The sequence below is a fragment of the Schistocerca serialis genome, chromosome 5 (genome assembly GCF_023864345.2).
Source record: "Schistocerca serialis cubense isolate TAMUIC-IGC-003099 chromosome 5, iqSchSeri2.2, whole genome shotgun sequence".
NCBI classification, from domain to species: Eukaryota; Metazoa; Arthropoda; class Insecta; order Orthoptera; family Acrididae; genus Schistocerca; species Schistocerca serialis.
Genome location: NC_064642.1, coordinates 569,513,011 through 569,534,659, shown reverse-complemented (window position 1 = coordinate 569,534,659; position 21,649 = coordinate 569,513,011). Strand labels below are relative to the sequence as shown.

The window sequence follows — 21,649 nt, the reverse complement described above, 5'->3', positions numbered from 1 at the left end:
TACGTATTAATTTCCTCCACCATTAGCTTTAAAATAATAAATACTGATGTTTTACTTCTAACACAAACAGAAAAACCTTTGTACCGAGATGAGATCAGCGTTATGGGTCAAAATAGACGGTAGCGCGACTAGATAACCACACAGATTGCACGACACGACTAGATACTGAAACCAAACATTGACTGCTTAGTGTGGAACTTCGTAAATGACTAGAACTGAAGGACAGATAACATAGTTTTGCTTCACAGTGGATTACGGTTGTAAAGAGACTTTTAGAGCTAACCTATTTGGATCGTGTGAGGCATTCTAATTTTATGACGATTCGGGAGCATCGATACGTTGCTTCCGGAATCAGAATGCTTAGTTTAAGACTACGTTAAGATTACCAATGGATAACATTAGGTACAATAAATTTGTTACTGAAGCTGAGACATATACTTATTTCTATTGTGAAAGACATTTGGCAAAGTAGCAGTTTTAGAGCATGGATGGAGCTCTGTGTTTCCTAAAATAACAAGCAAAAAATGACTAGAATGAAAGTAATGCACATTATAAAGTTCACCTAGAAAAATATGCGTTTTTAGTAGAGTAACATTTGCAGTTTTTTTATCATATATAGATATACACATTTAACGGGTGTTATGCTTCTAAATGACTAGAAGGGACTAGAAACTATTCGACCAAACAGAATGGACAGGTGTCAAGACAGATGTTCCACTGATTCACACTGAGATCATTATACAGTTCCTGAGTAACTGACGTTACTGCTGGTATTACTGACTAGAAAGAAATACACTGAATGACTAGAACAAAGGACAGTAAAAACTAAGAGAAAGACAGGGTTGGAAATATTTCCTGCATTCTTGACCCTTCGTCAATGACACGAGTAACAATATTATTATGGTACTGACTAGATCGAAATATGTAATACGACTATGTAGTTAAATACAGCGGAAAGTGAGAACTGATGGGAAATGACTCGAGCAGGTCTTGAAGTTGGTCTCACTGACTAGAAGTAAAACATGACAGTTTTCACTAGTGGCTGTTCTGATTACATTATGGAAGATGGCTAACGTCCAGCGCAAATTATAATGAGACAAGAAGCATTTTCGGCAGCCCTGGAGCTAACCTTACTGACTAGATATAAAAGTGGCTACAATGACTAGAATGAAGTTCGTAAAGTGACTAGATTAATACAAAACATAGGCTAGGTTTGGAAGCTCCATGATACTAAGTTTGTTGACTAGAGACAAAGTTACTATATTAGCAAATTCTGCGTGACTGGACACAAAATGTGGATGTTCTAGAGTTTGTGAAACAGTGATTGGTTTTCAGAGTAATTTCAATAATAATTATCGTCATGAAAGGCGATAGGAAGCTGGTGAACGAGATTATGATGGTATTACATACAGGTTTCGTACATCCACAGTTTGCGCTTTTATTGACCATAGTAATGTTAATAATTAAACATTGGGCCTACTGACTAAAATAATAGGCATCTAATGACTAGAATATAATATAGCAAGTATGAGCCGTAGGAACAAAGTTCGCAGGATATATTCTATTAGTACATAAGACCATATGGATAAGACTAGAACATGCGTGACTAGACCGGTTACGAATGTCGCTGAGTTTGTTGACTAGAGAAAAAATTATTACCTTAACAGATTCTGCTTGGCAGAAAACAAAATGTGGATGTTCTGGATTTGTGAAGCAGTTTCGGTTTACAGAGACATTGCAACAATGACTATCGTCATGAAGGGTGACAGAAAGTTGGTGAACGACTTTGTAAGGGTGTTAGAAACGAATTTCGTACATCCACAGTTTGCGTATAAATGGTTACCTTTCGCGTATTCAATTTTATGCATACAATGGAATCAACAACTTGACTGAACACCGGAAAGGACACCATGAATCTGTCAAGTCTAGGAAACATGAGATATCAAACAGTTAATGTTTTCAGTGCGCTTACTAACGTAAAAGGTATCTAATGACTAGAAGAAACACAGCTGAGGATAAGTTATAGAAATAAAGATTTCGGGATAAATTCTTTTCGCGTAAAAGACTATGAGATAAGACTAGAAGGTGCATGACTAGATCGGTTGCGAGCAAGGCAGAGTTCGGGGTCATCTCAAGCAGAGTTCGTTGCGACACGGCCGCATGAGGAAGACGCGGTGGCTCACCTACATCATGTGCAGCCTCCAGAAGGGCGGCGGCGGCGGCAGCGGCACGGGTCGCGGGGGCGGCGGGTGCTGGCGGTACGGCCAGGCGGCCGCCAGCAACAGCGGCTGTCAGTTGACCGCGAACGGGGGAGGCTGCGGAGGCGGAGGCAGCGGCAGCGGCGGCGGCGGCGGCAGCAGGAAGCCCGCCCCCGAGGCCGCCGGGGGCGAGGCGGCCGCCGCCGGCGGCGGAGGCGGCGGGGGCGGCAGGGGCGACGTGGCGGGCTCGCCGAAGGCCGAAGCGGCCTGCGGCGGGGGCGGAGGTGGCGCGGGGGCGGACGCCGTCTGCTCGTGCGTGGCGAGGTGTTTGCGCAGGTAGGCCTGGCGGCGGAAGCGCTTCTGGCAGGCGGGGCACGGGAAGACGTCGCCTCCGTCCTCACCGGCGTCCTCCGAGGAGGCGGGGCCGGGCGCCGGCTTCTTGACCACCAGGTCGAGGGCGCCGCCCGCCGGCCGCGGCTTGTGCCAGCGGCGGTGCGACGCCAGGTTGGCGGGGCAATTGAACACCTTGTCGCACTCGGGGCAGCGGTACTCGACGTGCACGATGCGCGAGCAGCGGTGCTGTGCCAGCCCGAACGCGTCTTCGTACATCTCGCGGCACAGCCGGCAGATGTAGTCGCCGATGCGGTTCTCGATCTTGGCCAGCTCCGCCTTGGCCTCCTCGGTGATCTCGACCACGTTGAAGGCGGGGTCGATGTCGCCCTTGCGCACCACCAACGGCGCCTCGTCGTCGCGCAGCTCGCGGATGATGGTGCCCGACACGGGCGACGTCTTGTCCTCGTCGAAGGTGAGCCGGCGCACCGCCTTGGTCTTCTTCGGCGTGGCCGGCGCGGTCTTGGCCTTGCTCGGCGTCGACTGCTGCTGCTGCTGTTTCGGCGCGTCGTCCGAGTGTAGCCTCTTGCGCACTGGCGAGCTAGGCGACGGAGTGGATGGCGGCGTGATTGGCGTCAGCGCCGGCTTGAGCGAGAGGTCGAGCGGCGTCGGCGTCACGACCAGCGGCTCCGAGTAGGCCGCCAGGTAGTAGGGCGGCGGCCGGTGCTCGAAGCCGAGCCGCTCCACCAACGAACTGAGCGGTGAGAAGCCGTACACGGCGACGTCATCCATGGCCGACGGCCTGTGCGGCTGCAGCTGGCCGTGGTCGTGCCTGCGTACCAGGAAGCCGCGCGGCATGCCCGCGGACGCTGAGCGGCGACTCAGTGCCTCGGGCACCATCCGCTCACGCCGCGGCTCCGACGGCGTCTGACCGGCTATAGCTCGTCGGCAGTCGGGTACTAGGCCGCGGGGGGCGTGGCTTGCCACCAGCCAATTGGCGCGCCCGTGGCGTGCGCGCGCAGTCGGCGGTAGGGCATCGCGTGCGGCTATTGGTGGGCGGAACTCGGGCCCTCGCCTCATTGGGTCGGTCGGCGGCCGCCTCGCGAGGACGCGTGCCGCCGCCGCCGCCGCCGTTCCTCCCGGATGAGACCTGCGGAGCGAGGGCTTTGCCGGACGCTGCTAAATCATGCCGCGCCGTTACGCTCAACGGTCCGCGTTTCGTGTGATTCGAACGCTACGCGTGGTACGAGAGAACACTTCCAACGGACGCTAAATTGACGCATAACGAGCACCCCTCCCCTTTATCCGCAGCAGCTGCCGCTCTAATGGGCGGTCCGACAGTTACCGGTAGGCATGCTGGTACACCCGGCTTCTTATCGTCATCACGGTGGAACCACATTTATCTGTCCTCCGTGGTATCGTAGGCCGCCCGCATCTTCGAAAATCCTAAAATTCATTAAGAAATTGGAATGACACTGGTTAAAAAGCTTGAATAACAGTTTGAATTACTGAAAGCCCGAATAACTAAAATATTTCTCTGATGCTATAATCGACACATATTATAAAAATGTGTGTATGCCTATGTGTAAGTTCCACACCTCCTGCTAAACCACTGGACCGGTTTCAGCCGAACTTGGTATCCATATGCCACATAGCTCAAGAGATTGGCATCATGAACACCGAGATACGTGTAAATATGCCACATCATGTATGAAGTTTTAATACATTTATTCTTTACTGGCAACACTCGTACAGTCGAGTCAAACCAAGGAAATCTCTGACACGTGGCAGCGCTTTTGACAGCTTTTCACTTGCGAAGTGCCAACGAAAGCTATATTTATATAGAGCTACGAAAATATGTAGCCACAGAGAAGTATGTAAAATTGCGTTGTAGAGACGCGAAGCAGCTGAGCCCAGCGTTCAGAAACTGTTCTGGATCATGTTTCTTAATTTGGATACTGTACTGGTACATTTGTAGATTATGTATATTTCTTTGTACGACTGTTTCATAATTTAAAAAGTGTTTTCAGGAATACATGGAAATGGATTTTTTATAGACTATAGAGTTTGTTTTTTGTTTTCGGTTCTAATAGAAAATTCGCAGAATTAACACCTGCGTAATGCCGGGTTTGTCAGTCAGTTACGAGTGTAGCCTCCGGCATATCTATAGCTTAAAAACTACACGAACTCTAACATTATGCATTAGCACAGAAAAGATCAGTGATTCGTTTCTTACTCACCTTACGTCCAGATTTTGAACTAACTTTTCCTGTTAGCCTCTGCGTTGCTAGGTTGATCTTCTGAAACAAGCAAGTTTCATCTGTATTTTATATCTGTGCCGAAGACAAATTTGCCTCTTGTATAACAGTCTTTAATTCTTTACAAAAGTATCCACACTTGCAACGTCCCAAATTAAACGTTCCCCACACACTTTTCTGTTAAAGATAGTCTGCACAGTCATCCAATACTAGCCATAAACCCTGTTCAGCATCATTTAACTACAAATCTTTCCACTGCAGTCTCTAGTTCGACACCTCTTTCAGAAACTCCGACAGGCCATTGTTGTTTCTGCCAGGTGTACGTACACAATAACATTAACGACGGTCTGTTTTGTTTCAGTTGTATCCATCTTCCACCTAATTCGACTTGTTTTATTACCAAGGCCGAAGTTTTATTGCGTTTTTTCCCAAATGTAAAAAGTCGACTTGGGAATCCCTAACTCGGTCGTAATAAGCAGAAGCACCGGCTTCGATTGTAGCCAGGTTTGCACGTCATCTTCCAAACGTAACGATTTGTCAGTTGTTGTTATTTTTTCCGTCTTGAGCTTCCTGTAATTTAACTAACCAGAATTTTACAGCAGATGCGTTTCGCTTTTATTTACAAAACATCTCCTGTAGTTATTCCGCAAACTGGAAATGTTCTTACATTTTTGGTTGTTTTACATAAAAAACAACATTTTGTTTGTAAACTTGGAGTGCAAGTTACTTACGGTGTTTCTCCACATATTCTCGAAACCACTGCTTCTTCCCTCCCTGCTAGCAGCGGTTGATGACGAAAGACTTGGTTTCACATATACACTTGGCAGTTTTTGTCATTCTGCAGTATTTTTTGCGCTGCATTTTGGTTTTTTACACTTCACCTTTGTAAATATAATTGAAATTATGTGTGTTTCTCACTTTGCGCAGTATTTCAGTGTTCGTTCGTTTTCGTGCAGGTTTAGAGCGTTCTCAACGTGTGAAACTACATTTTTTTCATTAATTCGTGTGTGTGTGTGTGTGTGTGTGTGTGTGTGTGTGTGTGTGTATGTGTATGCGTGTGTGTGTACGTTAGCACGGGCGAAGTGAATGGCAAGGGTAGGGATGCGTTCTACACTTTGCATTAGATAATCTCGGCGCGCATTGTGTCAGATAGCGTACGGCAGCGTTCCACTATGCGATAAAAAACCGGTCCGATTTACCGCGAATTCTGAATTAGTGACGATTTTCGGTAACCAGTAAGTTTCTTTAAAGTCATTTTCGTATGCACAATTACGCAGGCGTTTCACCAACAATAATGGTTCGGCTGGTGTATCTTCCGCTTAGCTTTCCGAATAAACTATTATTTTGCACCAGAACCAAATACAGCTAAAATGTTTTTGAAAAGTTTCCTTTATCCAAACTTAAAAACGCTTTGGCTACCATTACAATTACAACAGCATAAAGCTGTCCTCTATCGAAGTGTCGATTTAGTTGCACAGGAGTATTCTGCGTAATCATCATTACTCTCTGGCAGCAGATGTATTTTTCGACTGCAGTCCCAGCTTTAGTGATTCATTTTCTGTACCGGAAACTCTTCCAACGCATAACAGCATATATGTTACAGTAATTATTGGGCTGCCATACAATCTGCTTTGTAGGGTAGACTACATGTCAGGATCAAGAAACAGGTTTCCAGGCTCTGACATGTAGGTTACCTTGCATGACAGACATACGGTACTGGAGTAGAACTGGCCTGATTCATAAACCTGCTTTGCATGGCGGTCTAAACGTCAGGACCAAATAAATAATTTTCAAGCCCGTTATTTGTAGCCTGCATTGCATGACAGGCATGTCGTGGGAGTGGTATCAGCCTTTTTTAGTGAACTGTATTGCAGAAGCTACAAGTGCTGACGAGCATGGCTGGGGACAGGTCAAGATGAATAGAGGAGGAGCAAGAGAGAGGGGGAGGAGGAATGGCCAGAGAAAGGGGAGGAGGGAGAAATTTGTGTGGCAGATGGGAGGTAGAGAGCAGCAGTGTACTGGTTGGAGAGGATGAGGGGGAGGTGGGAAGAGTGAGGTCTAGGAGGATATGCTCAGAGGAGGGGGAGGAAGATGTAAAGATAGGGGATAGGGGAAATGGACAAAGAGAGACGGAGGAGGAGATGAAGAGGCAGAGACAGTCAGGAGGAGGAGGTAGGCAGAGGTGGGAGGATGAGACACAGACAGAAGGAGGTTCAAATGGTTCAAATGGCTCTGAGCACTGTGGGACTTAACATCTGAGGACATCAGTCCCCTAGAACTTAGAACTACTTAAACCTAACTAACCTAAGGACATCACACACATCCATACCCGAGGCAGGATTCGAACCTGCGACCGTAGCAGTCGCGCGGCTCCGGGCCGAAGCGCCTAGAACCGCTCGGCCACAAAGACCGGCACAGAAGGAGGAAGAGGTGGACACAGAGAGGGGCAGGAGGAGGTATGTTTGATATGTGCATTGACTAGCCTACATATGTGGGTGAAACTGCAAAGAAAATGCTAGTTAATATACACTAATAGCCGTTAAAATTGCTACACCAAGAAGAAATGTAGATGATAAACGGGTATTCATTGGACAAATATATTATACTAGAACTGACATGTGATTACATTTTCACGCAATTTGAGTGTATAGATCCTGAGATATCAGTACCCAAAACAACCACCTCTGGCCTTAATAACGGCCTTGATACGCCTGGGCATTGAGTCAAACAGAGCTCGGATGGCGTGTAGAGGTACAGCTGCCGATGCAGCTTCAACAAGATACCACAGTTAATCAAGAGTAGTGACTGGCGTATTGTGACGACCCAGTTGCTCGGCCACCATTGACCAGACGTTTTCAATTGGTGAGATATCTGGAGAATGTGGTGGCCAGGACAGCTGTCGAACATTTTCTGTATCCAGAAAGGCCCTTACAGGACCTGCAACATGCGGTCGTGCATTATCCTGCTGAAATGTAGGGTTTCACAGGGATCGAATGCAGGGTAGAACCACGGGTCGTAACACATCTGAAATGTAACGTCCACTGTTCAAAGTGCCGTCAATGCGAACAAGAGGTGACCGAGACGTGTAACCAATGGCACCCCATACCATCACGCCGGGTGATACGCCAGTATGGCGATGACGGAAACATGCTTCCAATGTGCGTTCAACGCGATGTCACCAAATACGGATGCGACCATCATGATGCTGTAAGCAGAACCTGGATTCATCCGAAAAAATGACGATTTGCCATTGGTGCACCCAGGTTCGTCGTACACCATCGCAGGCGCTCCTGTCTGTGATGCAGCGTCAAGGGTAATCGCAGCCATGGTCCCGGAGCTGATAGTCCATGCTGCTGCAAACGTCGTCGAACTGTTCGTGCAGATGGTTGTTGTCTTGCAAGTGTCCCCATCTGTTGACTCAGAGATCGAGACGTGACTGCACGATCCGTTACAGCCATGCGGGTAAGATGCCTGTCATCTCGACTGCTACTGATACGAGATCGTTGGGATCCAGCACTGTCGCGATACGATAAATCGCAATCGCGATAGGCTACAGTCCGACCTTTATCGAAGTCGGAAACGTGATGGTACGCATTTTTCCTCCTTACACGAGGCATTACAACAACGTTTCACCAGGCAACGCCGGTCAACTGCTGTTTGTGTATGAGATATCGGTTGGAAACTTTCCTCATGTCAGCACGTTGTAGGTGTCGCCACTGGCGCCAACCTTGTGTGAATGCTCTGAAAAGCTAATAATTTGCATATCACAGCATCTTTTTCCTGGCCAGCAGTGTACATACTCTGCAAACAGGTGTGTTATGTGAGAATAGAATTAACCTGCTTTAATGCCCTTCTTGCAGGGCAGCCTACATCTCAGGATCAAGAAACGGTTCTTCAGCCCTCGATATTTATGCTGCCCTGCACGACAGGTGTGTTGTGTGGGGAAAGTATCAAACAGTATTTTCGACCTTCTATGCAGGGCAGGCTGCATGTTAGGTCCCTTTGGGCCGTATGTGGTTGTATTATACAATATGTCATCAAAAGTGTCCAGACAGCCCCAAAAACACACGTTTTTCATATTAGGTGCATTGTGCTGCCACCTACTGCCAGGTGCTCGATATCGGCGACCTCAGTAGGCCTAGTCATTAGACATCGTGAGAGAGCAGAATGGGTCACTCCACGGAACTCACAGACTTCGCATACGGTCAGGTGATTGGGTGCCAGTTGCCATACGTCTGTACGCGAGACTGCCATACTCATAAACGTCCCTAGATCCACTGTCTCCAATGTGATAGTGAAGTGGAAACGTCGAGGAACACATACAGCAGAAAAACGTACAGGCCAACTTTTTCTGTTGACTACCAGAGACTGCCGACAGTTGAAGTGGGTCGTAATGCGTAATAGGCAGAAATCTATCCGCAGGAATTCCAAACTGCGTCCACTGCAAGTACTGTGACAGGTAGGAGGTGAGAAAACTTGGCTTTCATTGTCGAGCGGCTGTTCATAAGCCACACATCACGCCAGTAAATGCCAAATGACGCCTCGCTTGGTGTAAGGAGCGTAAACATTGGACGATTGAACAGTGGAAAAACATTGTGTGTAGTGACGAATCACAGTACACAATGTGGCGATCCAGTGGCAGGGTGTAGGTATGGCGAATGCCCGGTGAATGTCATCTGCCAACGCGTGTAGTGCCAAGAGTAAAATTCGGAGTCGGTGGTGTAATGGTGTGGTCGTATTTTTCATGGAGGGGGTTTGCGTCCCTTGTTGTTTTGCATGGCACCATCACAGCAAAGGCCTACATTGATGTTTTAAGCACCTTATTGCTGCCCACTACTGGGAATGGTGATTGCATCTTTCAACAACCTGTCCATAATTCACGGTCTGTAGCGGAGTGGTTACACGACAATAATATCCCTGTATTGGACTGGCCTGCACAGAGTCCTGACCTGAATGCTACAGAACACCTTTGGGATGTTTTGGAACGCCGACGTCATGCCAGACCACACCGACCGACATCGATACCTCTTCTCAGTGCAGCACTCCGTGAAGAATGGGCTGCCATTCCCCAAGAAACCTTCCAGTGGCTGGCTGAACGCATGTCTGTGCGAGTGGATGCTGTCATCAAGACTAAGGGTGGGTCAACACCATACTGAATTCCATCATTACCGCTGGAGGGCGCCATGAACTTGTCATTTTCAGCCAGGTTTCCGGATACTTTTCATCACATAGTGCATGTAAAGCTGAGTGTACGTGTGAATGTGTAAGAATTCCACCTAGGTCCATGGAATGGAGTGAATGAAATTTGACCCACCAACTCCTTGCCCTTAGAGGACCAATCAGGGGGTTAATAACACTCTAGCTCTAATATTTACAAACATAGAGACATGCTTATTTTTTAAGCCTGCCCTGTATGACAGGGTTCTTATGTGTGAATAGTATTGACTCGTCTTATCCATGTGCTTTGGAGGGCAGCCTACATATCAGGAGCAGGGAACAGTTTTCCTGTCCTGGTTGTGTAGGCTGCCCAGTACAACAGGTGTGTTTTGTTGGAGCAGTATTGGCCCACAGTCTACATGTCTTGGGAAAATAAGGGTTTCCGATCCCTTGGCATATAGACTGTGATGCATGTGAGGCATGTTGCCTTGTCGACCTCTCTGCAGGGGCTACACTTGCAGACGGCAATGCCTGGGGGAAGATTTAGATGGATAGAGGAAGAGACAGGGAGAGAGAGAGAGAGAGAGAGAGAGAGAGAGAGAGCAGGTGGCGACTGATAGGGAGAGGGATGGCAGGAAGGAATGTGCATGGAGAGAGGGGAGAAGAAGGGATGTACAAAGAAGGAGGGGGAGAAGGAAATGGAGAGAGAATGATGGTAGAGGAGATGGACAGAGAAAGAGAGAGGGGAGAACATACATGTCTTCAGGCAAAGCCACAGGGAGAAAGCTAGTACATACTGTATATAAAGCTGAGTGTATCTATGTATGTGTGAGAACACCTCCCAGGCCCTTGGACTGAAGTGGTCCATACTACACACACAGACTCCGTGCTCTAAGAAGACCCACATAAGGGAGTTTATGTAGACCTAATATTTATCGAGATACAGATGAAGTATCATGTGGTTCTACATAGAGCGAAGTTGAGAATACGATCTCAAAACGTGTCACTGTAACGTGGATCCTTCCGTAAAATGACGGAAAGTAGCCTTCCTATTTGTTATTAAGAGTGATTTAAAAATGACATGAAATACGGATGGTACTAATGTGCTTGACAATGACGCTTAGTCGAAATTAGCTAATCACACGATTAAGTAAACATCGTATTACAGTCTACTGCGGACCATGTTACATTTATTAAGCATCTGGAGGTTGTAGATCTCCACAAATACAAATTTTAAGAACACAGCACGTCATTCTCAGCCCAGAGAAGTCTTCGGACGTAAAACCAACTTCGGGTGTGCCGCAAGGGACTTTTATAGGACAGCTACCTTCCAAAAAAAATATGTAAATGATCTAGCAGATGACGTCGGGAGTTCCATGAGACTTTCCGCGGTTGATGTAGTTGTACAGGGTGATTCAAAAGTGTCTGTACACAGTTCGTGGGTGTAATGTATGCATAAAAATAAGCGTAAAACGTTAAATAAAATTTTGTCTGAAATTGATTTATTTCAGAGTTATGCTATAGAGTAGGGATCTCAAGTGCAACACAAACAACACATAACTGATTCATAATTAATACTTCTCAGAAAGCAACGAGACGAAGGGACTGGTAATTGAACTTATCTACGTAGACTACTGTACGTTTACCCCAGGACATGTTAAAAATGAAATGATAATTAAATCAAGACCCTAACCTGTCAACAGGCGTTGAAAATCTGTGCCCCGTCCGGGACTCGAACACGGGATCCCCTGCTTACATGGCAGACGCTCTATCCACCGTTTTTTCTTCATTTTGTTCGGTATTGTTCGTTGCATTTGGTCTGGGCGGATGTCAAGTTGATCGTTGATTCCTTTACTCAGTTTTTTTTTAATTACAGATCGGTCCATCTGAGCCACCGAAGGCACAGAGGATAGTGCGACTGCAGGGATTTCTCCCCTGCACGCTCCCCATCAGACTCACATTCCCAACTTAACGTCTACACACTACATACGTTGTGCCCCTGCCAATTACACTCATTACTCGCGGCAGACCATCTTACCGAGTCCCGCAAGAGTTCGGGCAATGCGCGTGCATCCAGCACAGAAGAAGAAAGCCAATGGCCGATTAGCCTTAACTATATGAAGATGGTGTCTATTCTTTCGGACATGTCCGAAAGAACAGATACCATCTTCATATATGTTCAGAATGATGTCCTTGTAGACGAAGACAGTGACCTGTTCGACTCCTTACTGCTCTCGAAGTTTTGCGAGCTCCGTTCATCCCATTCTGCGCAGGTATTTTCAATTTTCTGCTGTGGTTGTGCTACTTTCTCAATTGTAATTCCATACACGAGATCCCTGAGATCAGGGTTTATGATCCGTAGACTTGGCGGGCCAAGCAACTGACCCTGCACGGTCTGTTCACTTATAGCGGTAAGCAGCTTTGAGATGCACTCTTGCCTCCCGATTGAAACTTGCAGGACACCTTCGAATAAGTAACATTAGTCGATATGCAGGAAAAAACGATACGCCAAAAGCCTGTACTGGCCCATAATGTAATGACTACCACAAGAGACATTATGCATCACGACTCTGAAATAAGTAGTCTCAGACAATATTTAACATTTTACTCTTATTTTGATCCATACATTAGAAACGCGGTGTACACTTACTTTTGAATCAGACTGTATACAGAGAAGTTGCAACGCAAGAAAATCGGAATGAAGGAAGATCTGAACAGGATTGACGCTTGGTACGAGTGGCAACTGACCCTTAAAGTAAACAAATGCAACATATTGCTTATACATAGACAGAATTGTATGATTGCACGATTGATCAATCACTGGAAGCAGTTACTCCCGTAAAACATCCACGAGACTGTGTACGGAGTGATTTAATGTTGAACGCCCGCATCAAACTAATCGCGGTTATGGCAGATGCCAGACTGAAATTCATTGGAGGAACAGTCAGTAAATATAGTCCGTCAATAAAGGAGGTACTTTATAAAACACTCATTCGAACAGTACTCTAATATTGCTCGTCAGTCTGGGATCCGTACCGGATATCGTTGATGGAGTAAATAGAGAAGATCCAAAGAAGAGGAACGCGTTTCGTAACAGGTTCATTTAGTTAGCGACAAAGTGTCACAGATATGCTCAGTCAACTCCAGTGGCAGACAGTGCAGGAGAGGCGTTCTGCATCACTGCGTCTTGACGTTCTGAGATCATACATTTCTAGAACAGTCAACTAACATATCGTTTCCTCCTACGTATGCCTACACCTCGCGAAAAGGCCTTAAAGATAAGATCAGAGAGATTCGAGCCCACGCGTAGGCTTACCAGCTATCGTCCTTCCTGAGAATCAGCCGCACGGGATAGTCTCTCTGTGGGAGGCGTCTTTTCACGGTTCACGCGGCTTCCCCCGGCGGAGGTTCGAGTCCTTCCTCTGGCATGGGTGTGTGTCTTCTCCTTAGTTAAGTTAGATTAAGTAGTGTGTATGCTTAGGGACCGATGACCTCGGAAGTTTGGTCCCATAAGAACTTACCACAAATTTCCAAATTTCCTGCGAATCGTTCGCGACTGAAACAGGAAAATGGGGACGTGATAACGATGCAAGAAGTATCCTCCACCACACAACGTGAGGCGGCTAGTGGAGTATATATGTAGATGTGTCATTGATGGATTCAGGCAACGTTTCTCGCAAGAAAACACAATTACAAATACAGGATAATGTTTGTGCAGTACCAGTAAATGGTTCAAATGGCTCTGAGCACTATGCGACTTAACATCTGATGTCATCAGTCCCCTAGAACTTAGAGCTACTTAAACCTAACTAACCTAAGGACATCACAGACATCCATGCCCGAGGCAGGATTCGAACCTGCAACCGTAGCGGTCGCGTGGTTCCAGACTGAAGCGCCTAGAACCGCTCGGCCACTCCGGCCGGCAGTACCAGTAAGTTAGAGTACTTTTACTTCGTTGTCAGCAGCTGGTGGTCTTGTGGTTAGTGTTACTGACTTCCGGTCAGTATGCCCAGGGTTCGAGTCCCGACCGGGTCGGACGTTTCCTCCGCTTGACACTAAATGAGGCGTCATTAAAAATACTTGCTCGCGGCAGCTGAACACCCCGGAAGGGAACTCTCGGCTACATGTGTTAACACATGTTATATGCACATTCCTGTCAAAAGTGTTATACACACATTTATCTTCTTTTGTTTCTTATTTAAGAAATAGTGCAATTTTATGTATGTTACTGCAAAAGTTAGATCATTGGTAAATCCTAGAATTAACCAGTGAAACCTAAGATTTACCATCGTGGTGTGGTAAAAGTCTGAAATTTCTCATTATATGCATAGATTTCGAACTTCTACCAAGAGACATTCGTAATCTTAGTATTTACTAACGTGAACTGGTAAAAGCAGGATCGAAGGCTCCTGCCTCCGTCGTGCAAGTTCAGACAAGTTTCATTGTTGCCAATTTTGTGTTCAGATAAGTGTCTTTATTAGCAATTATGAGTACTCAGTCTGCTCACCGCTGCGTAGTTTCAGTCAGTCGTCTTTGCGACTCGTTTTAGTGGTGAATCATTGAGTAAGAAGAATGACAACAATTTTTATGTAACTGCTGAGCAATATAATATTCTTTTAAGTGAAGTGAAAAATACAAAAATCTTTTCCAATAAAAAACCTGTTCACTACAGACGTTTGAAGCGGTATGATGTTCTTAACATTGGAGATGAAGATAAACTCATAGCATTGGCGTATGCCGGAAAAGAAGAAATTCGTTATTATATTCGTTTTGATGAACTGTTTAACGTGCTACATGAGCCCCACATTGCTGTAGTCCATGGCGGCCGAACACGGATGATGTGGAACTAAATCGTAAGCACACGATTGTGACTGTTGAATCAACAGTTACTTAATTGAGATACTGTGAACCATGTCGGAAAAAGTAAAAAAACATTGAAAAGGGGTGTTGTAGTGAAACCTATCATACACAGTAACATGAATTCACGATACCAAATTTACTTAATCGACATGCAGGCAAACCTAGACAGTAAGTCGAAGTTAATACTTGTATACCAAGACCATTTAACAATATAAGTTATCCTCCGCGCACTAACTTGTAGTAGCATATCATCTTTTGGACATTTTTACCACCTTTGGTACCCCAAGTATCGCTCATTCTGATAATGGTTTTGTAATCAAGTCATTCAAAGTTCATGTGGGTTGTGGAGTGATATAAGGATAGTCCACGGGAAGCCGAGGCACAGACAGTCTCAGGAATCAGTCGAGTGAGCAAATCAAGATATCGAAAATATGTTATCAACTTGGATGGAAACAATTGAAACTTCAAAATGATCTGAAGGGCTGAGGTTTGTCAAGCAATGAAAAATAGGGCTTATCGTGAAGGGATCAGATGTTCACCATATGAAGCCATGTTTGGGGTTCCAATGAAAATGGGCATTGCGACCTCAGTTGTTCCACGTGATTTAAAAAAAATACAAACACTGAAGAAGACTTGGAAACAAAGTTAAACACCACGTCCACTGACTCACAGGAAATTGAAAATGAGGGCCAATAAATAGATGCCAGTGAACCAAGTACTGGAACAGAAGGCACGGAGGTAGAAAGTGTGGCTGCAGCAGGTGAGGAAGTACCAGAGACACAGGATTTGATGACAGTTAACAATGAGAAACCAGCACCAGCTGATGGTCGTGACGAGACGCTGACAACTTCCAAAAGTGTTAATAAAGTGAAACGGGTCCGAGAAGCTGCCCTAGAAGGTCTTGAATTGCAGGCAAAGAAAATGAAAGCACCTCATGCAACAAAATTCCAAAATCTTCAGTTCGACAGAAGAGCGGATGTAGACGGGGCAAAAATTGACGCAAAATCTATAATAGCAGTACTGATAAATATTGTACGCTAGGAACCAATTTACATTGTGCAAGTAAAATTTTATCAACGCCGTAGATGTAGCAAGAGAAGAAATTAGTCTACGGGAAGTGGTTGCCTAACAATATTTTGTTGGTTTTACAAGGGTTCAAAAAGTGCAATTGCTTAAAAAAGTGCTCAACTGAAAAATGCTTGTGTAAATCGCTTCCCATATTATGTAATTCTAAATGCCACAATAGTTAGCCTTGTTGTAACACAAATTATTGATCACAGGGTCACATTTTTCACTAATATGGAATATTGCTCATTATAATCACATTGGAATTCAAGAATATTTAAAATACATAAATTTACAATAAATACATACTATTTCAATAAATAGCTAAGTTGATTTTTTAGTGACTATAGTTTTACCAGTTGGTATGGGTACATCCTAAGTTTTCCCAACATCTCTTGGTAAAAGTTCGAAATCTATGCATATAATAAGAAATTTTGGAAATTTACCACATCGTGATGGTAAGACTTAGGTTTCAGCAGTTAATTTTAGGATATACCAATCATCTTACTTTTACAGTGAAAGATACAGATATGGGCAGAGTGCTGATTATGGTACGTTGACAATATCAGAACTCTTATTCAAAATCCTAAGAGTCCTTTAACAAAATAACAACGTAAGAGATATGATTGCATGTCAGAAATGTCAAAGACCTGCGTAGGTAAAAATGGATGCTGCCATCAGTACATCACAACTACTGTTTGCAGAATTAATACATAATAAGTACTTGTCACATTATGCCAGCGTCATTTTGCTACTGAAGACACTAGTGAATTGCTGGCATTAAGCATCAAAAAGCCTTAAGCCTCACCAATCTTTGGTTGACAGGTCATGGACATTCAGACTTCACTTAAAGATAAATGTTTAATTGTATAATAACAATTAATTAAAGAGATATTATATGATAAATAAGTAAAATAACACCTATCGTAAGCCATCAATTGAAGGTTTCACATGTATTTGGGAATTTTTCAGGAAAAGAAAACATTTCATAGGCGCGAATTTTGGACTAGTTGTTGTTTATGTTATCATGTACTGAAAATTAAATGAATATTTCAATAAATTACAGCTTGTATAGTTGGTATATTCTTACACACAATCCATTTGATTCTCTGGTAAGTAGCCAAAGTGAAAAGCTCGAAAATAAGTGAAAAGTTCATATAGTGTAGGTTCACTTCTTTGTTTACTTTTGTTTCATCACGTAAACGAGATAGATTTAGTCGAATTTTTGAATTAGTATCCAGACTTCAGGCATTAACTTTCTAAGAAATTTTATGTATTAACTGAGTAGTGTAGGAAGTTATTTTTGTTTAATTTAGACTAAAGCTAAAATTTGTTTGGCATGATTGAGAAGAGTATGACTTGCCAAAGGATTGTTAGTTCTGGACTGTGGTGTGAGAGTTGTTGTGGGTGACTGTAGCGGCGTGGGAACTGGGGAAATAAACAATGTTCATTGGTTGTGTACGATTTGCTGTAGAGGTAGGGAGATAGTGGAACAGGAGGAAAAGATTGCTGTCTTTCGGCTAGAACCAGGTAAGGCAAAACAAGATCTGGAAAGGTTAAGGGGGGAAAGGGGAAAAGAGAGATGCGAAGTGACAACAGGCTATAGAAAAAATAGGAATAGAACTTTCTCAGACAGCTTTGTTGTCAATGAGGCAAACAGGTTTGTTCTGTTGTCACAGCTGGAAACCGACGAGGGAAAAGTAGATGTAAGAGTTGACAGGATAAAACAAACTTTCAAAAAGTGTTTCAGGAGTAAGAAATATGCTGAAGTTAAGCCTCTTTAAAACAAGGGGGATAGAGAGATACCATCAAACAATCGATCAATTTCATTTTTGCCAGCTTTTTCAAAAATATCTGAAAATATATCAAAATATCTTAAGCATCCAACTGCAAATAATATATTGTCCAAGTCACAGTTTGCATTTCTTAAGAGTTCCAATATACATAGATATGTTTACACATAGAATGACAATGTCCTTAATTCGTTAGATAACAAATTAGAAACTACTGGCATTTTATGTGCCCTGTCAAAGACATTTAAGTGTGTGAATCACAGCATTCTAGTAAATATATTATAATATTATGGTGTCACTGGCAGTGCTGTGAAATAGTTGAAGTCTTACCTAACTAACAGGATAAAAAGAGTGTTGTTGCAAAACACCTGTGCAGTAAGCAGTCAGTCGTCATCTGTTTGGGAATTAACGAATTAACGTGTAGTGTTTCTCAAGGTTTCATCTAGGGTCCATTGTTTTTTCTTTTGTACAATAATGACCTCTCATCTGTTCCACGGCAGGTGCTAAGCTTCTTTTTTTTTTATAGATGATACTAAGATTGCAATAAGTAGCAAGTACAGATTTAGAAAGGGCTCTAATCAAATTTTCACTGATATTAATGAATGATTTAAAGCTAATTCATAGTCATTAAACTTTGAAAAACCCTCTACGTGCAGTTCAGAATCTATAAGAGATTTCTTCCAGCATGTGTATAGCATATGAAGTCATGCAGGTCGAAGAGGCTGACAGTGTTAAATTTCTGGGATTACAACTTGATGATGAATTAAATTGGGAAGGGCATACAGCAGAATTGTTGATGTGCCTAAACAAGTCTGTATTTGTAGTGAGAATGATGACAGATGTAGAAGATATTAATATTTTAAAAAAACATGCATACTTTATTTTAATTCTGTTATGTCATACAGGATAGTATTGTGAGGTAACTCATCAAAGTGAGAAACAGTTTCTAGTGTGCAAAAGCGTGTGATAAGACCCATTTGGGGTGTATTTTCAGTAACATCACGTAGAAACCTCTTCAAGGAACTTTCTATTCTAACCACTGCTTCTCAGTGTATTTATTCCGTCATGATATTTGTTGAAAGTAATATATCTCTGTTTCCAACTAGTAGCTCAATAGATTTCAATATTAGGAATAAGAACAATCTACATAAAGACCTAAAATCACTTACATTGGTCCAAAAAGGGATCCAATATTCAGGAACATACATTTTCAATAAATTGCCAGCAACCATTAAAAACTTAGATTCAGGCAAAGCACAGTTTAAACAGAGCCTGAAAGACTTTTTTGTCAGACAACTCTATAGGAAAATATATTAACAGAGACTGTTAGACCAACTTAAGTAAAAATGGCCTTAGATTTCAGATTTGAGATCACTTTGTCACAACAGTCAAGATTAGGTATTTTGTGTATAATAAATTTATTAAAACTGCATTACTATGTATTAATTCTGTAAATATTAGCTGTTCCACTTTACTGTAATGTATTCATCTATTTTGACACTCTCATCGCAAATGAACAGGGTAATGAGCATTTTATGTTATACTTTCTGACTTGTTCCACATCCATGAGAATCATCTCATATTTGGATCTATGGAACGAAAACTGAATGTAATCTAATCTCCGTAGTGCCTTACGAAGTCAATGGGAAGACTCTTCCACCCACATTAGTTAGTGTAATACTCATAGGCAATCTTCCAGTACTGTACAATGCGCACAAACCTTTGCAGAACATATGAAATCCTTATTAGCACCGTAGAAAATACAAAAAACAATTAGCAATGTGGCAATTGCTGTAACTACAGTTACAGTTGTTAAAGTCAAAGACGTATAACGTGGGTCCCAAATTACAGACGCCAGTAATAATTTAAGATCGTAGTCGTAGCTGTATCGACAGATCTCTGACATTCCGTAATGCTTCCATATCTTTTACGTTGGTATTATGCTTTTGAACGCTTTGGATTTTAAGAAGAGCACTAACGATGGTCATTGCACTGAAACTCGGTACCTTTAAATGAAAAAGAACTCGTTGACACTCCAAAGCTTCCCTTGCCTTTTTCATCTTGCATCTTAAATCTTTTATATTTTATTTTCTGAAGTAATTTCTCAGTTCACTGGTACACCTCTTTAATTATGCTGTCAGTGTCAAATGCCAACCTCCTCATTTACAATATGTCATCTACCTCCTCAGTTATTCCTCCTATTTTATGACGATTCAGTAGTTGTTTCTTCTATTGTCTTTAGCTAATTTTTAACATTCTTTTTTGTACGTTATTTTTATTTTCTTTAATGTGACAAACTGAAGTACGTACTAGCACGCCTCTGCACCCTTTAGCGGATAGGCTTCTGTTAGATGGACGTTGGTTTCTGTATAAAAAGTAGTATCACAGAACGCAGAGCAGTTTTAATGACGTAGTGCGTTCTTGCATCGCGTTTGACGTGTTACTCCTTGTAACAAGGTTTCAGTAGTATCTCTCCACTAATTTTTATGAACAGTTCGTGTTGGAAGTAACTAGAATGTTGACTTACAATGCTTCTTTCTGTCTCTTTTAGACACCGGTCATCCTGGGTAATTTTACATTCAAGACGAAATAAATTTTATCTTGACAAAGAAGTGTCATAAGGACTTTTGCTTTATTTCCATTTTGATTTCAGTTGCACCTTCCACTAAACAGTGTGTCACAATTTATAGAATCAGACGGAATTTTTGTCCTGAGTACTAAGAATGTTGGGTGCATGAAACGTTGAGCTTGGTCGAAAAGCTTACCACTCAAGATGTGGGGCTAAGGCGCGGCTGGCAGTAGAGACTGGAGCAGAATTTTTCCTCCAGGAAAAAGCAGCAGTATCAAGCAACCCAGGACTAGCTCCTCACCAGCCGGAACTGAAATCAGTCGTCCGAGAACGAACAGTGTAGAGAGAAATGAAATATAAAGTGTTGTTTTACAGTTGCGGAAAAGAGGTTTCAACAGACTTTCGACCATGTAACGAATCGGCAGTTCGAGGCGAGAGATCTGTGGCGTGAAATGAAACTGCTGTTGATGCTGAGCTGAATGGACTGAGGTCTTCGTCATATGGCCTACTACGACCGACAAGTTCACATTATATATTTTGTTAATGAGAAACAAATTACTAAATGCAAAATCTACAAAAATTGTAACTCAGAATTTTTACAAAAATTACAAATTATAGATTCTATCTAAAGAATTAATAAGCACAAATTCTACAAAACATCACTACTCACAATTTCTAGGAAAGTTACAAACCACAAATTCTACCAAATAAACAAAAACCAAAATCTATATAAAACAAATACAAGCTACAAAATTCTACAAAAAATTAGAGACCACAAATTCTAGAATAAAAGTGATAACTTAGATGCAACATATGACTTTCACAAATCTACATCAGTATTAGAGGTCCATTTAACAGCGCCTAGCATTAGCTTCCAGGGTGTCATTACATATCTAATAGTATCTTCTCTTGAAGCACTGTGGGAAGTGAGGTCTGTGGTCACATTAATGGCTCTCGATCACCTATGGTGTATCTTATCCCTAGTTCTGGCATGGCCTGTTTGGATCCTACGTAGGCAGCACCAAATCTTGGTTGGTAGTTCATAGTATAGTTCTAGTGTAGTTGGGTCTTGCTAGCCTTTACTATGGGAACCTTTGTTAGACTTTCGTCTTTTTTACCACATTTCGGCCAGGAGGAATGGTTGACACTCCAATAGGACATTACCTACTGAAGCAGGTCTATGGTACTTTGAGACGGAGTGTCAACAAGTACTGTGTGGATTTAAAATGTTGCTTCCAATACAGGGGCGACTACAACTGCAGACCGACAGGAAGTCTACAGGTATACCACCAGTAGGTACAGGCTAGTTCAAGTATAGGCTGCATTGTTGCCAGAATTTTCTCTCCCTCCCATTATGACATCAGTTTCAACACTACACATTGTTGCTGGGTTTCCTCCCCCATTCCTGCATGCTCATTG

The 21,649-nt window shown here is 43.2% G+C and overlaps 1 protein-coding gene across 1 annotated transcript in view; it reads right to left on the bottom strand.

Moving 5' to 3' along the window:
* Positions 1 to 558: 558 nt before the first annotated feature.
* Positions 559 to 21,649, bottom strand: part of LOC126482088 (insulinoma-associated protein 1a-like) — a 108,152-nt gene continuing 87,061 nt past the window's right edge. The window contains exons 2-3 of the mRNA XM_050106064.1: positions 2,473 to 3,678; positions 559 to 562 (exon numbers count right to left, since the gene is read on the bottom strand). Coding sequence (XP_049962021.1) covers positions 559 to 562; positions 2,473 to 3,678 — 1,210 coding nt within the window. The remainder of the gene's footprint in view (positions 563 to 2,472; positions 3,679 to 21,649) is intronic.